Here is a 6,000-nt window from a genome sequence, read left to right as displayed (position 1 = left end):
GAAAAGCTCTATATATATGCCAAATATCATAAATTAAAATCAAAAGTCGACCTGTTTCGGTAATTTCTAATAATGTTGTTGATTTAGTTAATAATGAATTTATGCGATACTTTATGGACGCACTGTATACGAGTAATTATATCTGTACCTATAAATAAATAAAAGTAAAAAATATTAATTTTTTTATTATTCAATGGCTTTTTTTATACTTTTTGTTTTATTTGTTTCTCGGGTTATGGTCAAAAACACATTCTTAAATATGCTAGGTTTATTGCAGTTTAGACATTTCTACTAAGAATTTCGACATTTCTATGAAAAAAATAAAAAATAAGCAACAAAATGTACCTATGTATCTATAAAAATAATATTGTAGTAGTTATGTTATGAAATAAGAAATTTATGACTATGAATCTGCAATCAATCACAAACAAGTCTGGCTAATTGGCTCTGCGAAAGACATTTTTCAGAAAAGAAAAGACATTTCTAATCCTGTTTTTCAAGCGATAAATTGAAATATAAATATACAATACTTACAATAATATTAATTGCAATAAAAACTTAGACACCAAAATTTAATAGAAGTCTTATAATTTAATAGGTGCCGAAATCAATGAGGTTTGTAGCGTAATAGTGTATATCAAATGCTAACCGATTTCAGCAATCTGATGCCGTAGTATAGGAGCATTTGTAAAATAAGCATTCGGGACGTTGAATTTTTTCTTGCAAACTGACGATTTATTTATTGTTCTAAAACCGGTTGAGATATGCAAATGAAATTTGGTAGGTTTTAAGAGATAGTTATTGGCGCATTTTTTGACATACAATTAAGAATTTTATATTCACCATTGGCGTGCATATATATCTAAAACGGGATATATCTGACGGGATATATCTAAAATGTTTATACCCATATGCACGCCAATGGTAAATATAAAATTCTTAATTGTATATCAAAACAGGCGCAATTACTACCTATTAAAACCTGCCAAATTTCATTTGCATATCTCAACCTACTTTAGAGCAATAAATAAATCGTCAGTTTGCAAGAAAAAATTCAACATCCCGTATACCGGAAACAAAGCATTTGTGGACATATGTTTATAAAGTAAATTGTCATTATTTTTTCATGCACAATTACCCCTTAAAGTTTGTCGCACTTATTTAAAAACACCCTGTATTAATGAAGAACATGGCTAGTTGTTAAAGTACCTAACTTTTTTATTATCCAACATGAGCAAATTAATCAAAAAGTAAAATGTTAAGAAAGACTAAGGCTACAATTGAGTCTTAATTTCAATATTACATGTAGGCTAGCATATTCCACAGGGCGTTCCGAACTTTAAGGAAAAAACAGTATGATTGTTACACCTGGTATAAAATAATATTTTCCTGTCGAGCAACAATATTATTACACCGATATTCTTAAATAATAAGGCTACAACATACTAAAAAATCACTCAAATTGGACAACTGGTTTAGGAGATTAGAGACATCAAACTTGCCCCATTTTTAAGGTGTTCCTTTAATTTTGCCGGTGTGTGTATATTCTTGACATTTCGTTGCGTTAGGTTTTTTGGGGGTATTGGGATGAACTCAGATATTTCGAACTGTCCCCTTCTTCTTCTTTAAGTGCCGTCTCCCATTGGTAGGTTGGATATCATCATCACTATGTTTACTCTATCTAACGCTGCTCTAAAGGGTTTTATGAAACTTCATTTAACCCAGTCCCGTAAATTCTTTAACCAGTAGGCGAATTCTATAATTTTCGTTATTATCGCGAAAGCTAAGCTAAACGATAGCGAAGTTGATTTATGTTCATATTCTATAAGGTTAGTTTTCGCTTTCGCTTCGTTATCATAGCGGCATACGATAATATACGAGTTTAAACGACGTATGAATAAATAATTACGGCAACATTGCAAATATACGTGCAGGGAGTAAAAAAAGAAGAAATAAAGAAAGAAGAAGAGTAACTAGCAGTTACATGACGTATTTATATAACCTTATTGCCTTATATAATCACAAGTTTGATTGAATTATTTCCTTGAATAACTATATTTTTATTATATTTTAATAAAAATGTTGCCAGTGCAATTTGTTCTATATTATGGAAAACTCGCGAAGAAACCATCTACGGTTAACGCGAGAGGAAAGCGGGTTCCTTCGAGATAGAAGTGACCCATTTGGTGTAACAGATATAAGGTTTATTGATATTTTTCGCTTAAGCAAAGAACTAGTTCGATTCCTTTTTGATGAGCTACAGGAACTTACGGAAGATATGGTGTAAGAGCATCACGAATTCATTATCAACAAAAAACACAGAATTCTTGTGGAATCAACAACAACGAACAACCCGCTTAGCGCTTGCGCTTGTGTACCACGTGAAAATGATCGACCAATCACTATCGAAAGCGAAACGAAACGCAAGCCAAAAGTTATCGCTTTCGCTTTGTAATCGGCTTCGTGATCTGCTTCTCCGGTTCTTACCGAATTAGCTTACAGAATAGCAAACCGTCGGATAACGAACGTAATTGTTTCGCGTTGATCTTATAGAATCGGTCCACAGGACACTCTTCTTCTTCCTATACTCTTTCCTCCTCTTATCTTCACCTGTGTTATCAGTCTTAGCAATTCACACCGCTGTCCCCTCATTACGTGTCCCATCCATCCATCCATCCATCCATCCATCCATCCATCCATCCATCCAATGGCACTACAGCCCAAATCGAGCCTTGGCCTCCTTCAACAAGCTTCTCCAGTGTCCAGAAACTCTACCGACAAACGAAGACAGGAGATTCTTCAGATAATTTTAAGATAATTTAACCCAATTCACTTAGTCCGAAAATGGTTAGCTCTAGTTCTTAAGGGAACTAGAGCTCTTTGAAGATGGCGTCTTGTAATTAGTTTTTCTTAAATAACTCCAGAACGCTTCTATTTAGAAAAACAAAAATTGGTACGCTTATTTATCTTCCAGATATAAATCTAATCCATCCATTGCGAATTTCTAGTACCGATCATAGGCGTCCGATTTGGGTAGGGCGACGGTTATTTCATCGCACAACTTTTTTATCTTTAACTTATATGCATTTTTGACACTAAATTATTAAATTGTGAGGTATTTTAGTACTAAAAGGTACTCTTGTTTTAAGTCGGTAGGACACACCGTTTTCTAGAAAAATCGATTTGAAAATGTTTCGCTTTTTGAATTTAAAAAAACATTAAAAAACTGTTTAGAAAGACGAAACCTGGTACATTTATTTATATTCCAGAGATAAATCGATTTCATTAATTGCGAATTCTTAGTACTGGTAATAGGCGTCCCTTTTGGGTAGGTCAACAATTATTTTATAGCATAACTTTTTTGTCTTTAATTTTTGAGAATTTTTGACACTAGATTATTAAATTATGAGGTATTCGAGTACTAAAAGTTACTCTTACTGTATGTTGGTAAAATACTTCGTTTTTTTGTTGAAAAGTTCTCCCAATTTTTTTTCAAATTCCAAAAACGAAAAACTTTCAAATCGATTTTTCTAGAAAACGGTGTATCCTACCGACTTAAAGCAAGAGTACATTTAAGTACTAGAATACCTCACAATTTAATAATCCAGTGTGAATAATGCATAAAAGTTAAAGACAAACAAGTTATGCGATAAAATACCCGTTGCCCTACCCAAAACGGACGCCTATGACCGGTACTAGAAATTCGCAATGGATGGAATCGATTCATCTCTAGAAAGTAAATATGCGTACCAATTTTCGTTTTTCTAAATAGAAGCGTTCTAGAGGCATTTAAGAAAAACTAATTACATGACGCCATTTTCAAGGAGCTCTAGCTCCCTTAAGGAGCATTTTCGGACTAGGTGAATTGGGTTAAATTGTCTCTGAGGAATCTCCTGTCTTTGTTTTTCGGTAGAGTTTCTGGACACCCTGTATACCACTATTGGTCTTATCGTCATTTTTTAGGTTTTCATTTTTGTGTTTCGGCTTATCTTATCTCTAAACATTTTTTTATTTGTGTAGAATACTTTATTTACAGCTTGAATTCTTCTTTTACTATCTACACTTTCGTTTGTGCTGTTTACTAATACATCCTCCCAAATTAATATGTGAAGGTTTCAACCTCTTCGAAGTATGGGCCTATTGTCAGTTCTGTTATTTGAGTCTTCTTTCTCTTGTTTATGTTCACTTATTTTGTCTTATATTAATTTATTTCTAGTCCTCTCTCAGTTTAGCTTCGTAGCTCAGTTTAGGTCAACTCTTAAAGGGCCACATCTATCACAGAATGTTTTCGCTCTAAGTAGAGCATCATCAATGCTGTTACCTAAATAAGTATAAATATAATAAATTAGTCAAGACAAAATGTTAAAAATTGAAATGTTGACCAAGGCAACAAAACCGAAGCTTGGTTATACCTACAGGCATTACATGATGAGTCATCAAAATTACAAAGATAAAATCCCTTTAAATATTAACAAATATGTTACAGACATTATTGTTGAAAAATCCGATTGATGGATACAAAGGCCTTGTGGGGGTCATATAATGCCAAAGGCCATATATGACCATATCCTTACGGATTTGTATCGATAAATTGGATTTCTCAACAATAATGTCTTTGTAACACATTTGTTAATATTTAAAGCGCTTTTACCTTTGTAATTTTGGTGGCTCTACATGTAATGCCTGTAAGTAAGTACCCATAAAAAAACTTTAATTTTTTTACCTTGGTCAACATTTTAATTTTTAACATTTGTCTTTACGAATATGGTTATACTTATTTTAGATAACACCACTGACGATGCTCTACTTAGAGCGAAAACGTTCTGTGATAGATGTGGCCCTTTAAGGAGTTTGTAAAATATGTAAATATACCTTTTATAAAGAATTTTTTCATCAAAATTTATTTGTGATTAAAGGGATACGGACAGCTGCAGGAAATTTTTCCTTGTGGATTTTGATCATCAACCCTGTATTTGTGTAAATTTTACTCTAGATACTACAATATTAAATCCGCTCTGTCAGTTATCCGTTTTCTGCTAACCAATTCAAAGTAACTCTTTTTCTGAAAACAATGGAATCAATATCTATAAAAAGGAATAAAAGACACATAAGTTCACATTTAAACACTCTTAGGATTGCTCTTGACTAACAAACGTAGAATTGAATGGAACGTCTCTCGTGGTTATCTGATTCGGTTGATTCGGCAATTGAGGACTGGGCGAGGGAGGGTGGTTTGTAGTGAGTATATCTTTGAAGTTTTTATCTGAAGAATAATCCACGATGGCGGACGCTATCGAACTCTTCGTATCGCTCTCGATGCTGGAGTTTGAACTTTGGCTATGGGTCATGCTATGCTTCGTCCGTGAGCGGAGCTCTTCTGGTTTTGAACTGACATTCTTGTGCTCGGCAGCCTCAATGTTGGAGACGTTATCGTTCTTTTTCCACTTTGTTCTTCGGTTTTGGAACCATATTTTCACCTGCAACAAAAAGAAACTCTTAAAATAAAGTAAATGCTACATTCAGAATGGTTAATACTTTATATTTTATTTATATAGAAATTGTCTTAAAATTATAAATATATTAATGAGATTGTTATACAGTGTGCCAAAGCCAAATGGAATAAATTTATTATTTCGTGAATGAGCGATTTTCGAAATAAATCCCGAAGCAGGTCGATTTTTATTTTTATATTATGATTTTTTGGCATTTTGATATGTCGACTAATGTCTGGTAAAGTAGCGAATCTGCGAAATTCACGAAATTGCATTAACCAGTTAGGTTTGATTACACATTACAAATAGATTTAGAGTCTGTTAAAGTATTGAATATGTATCTTCAATATTAAACTCACAATTAACTAGTTCAAATTAACGTATGTGCTCATTTTTCAACTTTTGCAACAGTGAACTGACGAATAATTAGATTCGTAAGTTTACCGTTGGAACTTATTATTAAGTTCTGATTTCTGCACGTCGAAAATTACGAATATTGCACATTCGC

At 33.0% G+C, this 6,000-nt stretch overlaps 1 protein-coding gene across 1 annotated transcript in view; it reads right to left on the bottom strand.

Annotated features, from left to right (window-relative positions):
* Positions 1-4,759: 4,759 nt before the first annotated feature.
* The window catches only part of LOC114330692 (homeobox protein Hox-A4-like), a 582,744-nt gene continuing 581,503 nt past the window's right edge, over positions 4,760-6,000 (bottom strand). Inside the window, exon 3 of the mRNA XM_050641443.1 lies at positions 4,760-5,477. Within this exon, the coding sequence (XP_050497400.1) occupies positions 5,130-5,477 (348 nt within the window). The 3' untranslated portion in view covers positions 4,760-5,129. The remainder of the gene's footprint in view (positions 5,478-6,000) is intronic.

Source organism: Diabrotica virgifera, chromosome 10, assembly GCF_917563875.1.
Source record: "Diabrotica virgifera virgifera chromosome 10, PGI_DIABVI_V3a".
NCBI lineage: Eukaryota > Metazoa > Arthropoda > Insecta > Coleoptera > Chrysomelidae > Diabrotica > Diabrotica virgifera.
Note: the sequence above shows the minus strand (reverse complement) of the source record. Positions and strands in the feature narration are given on the sequence as shown.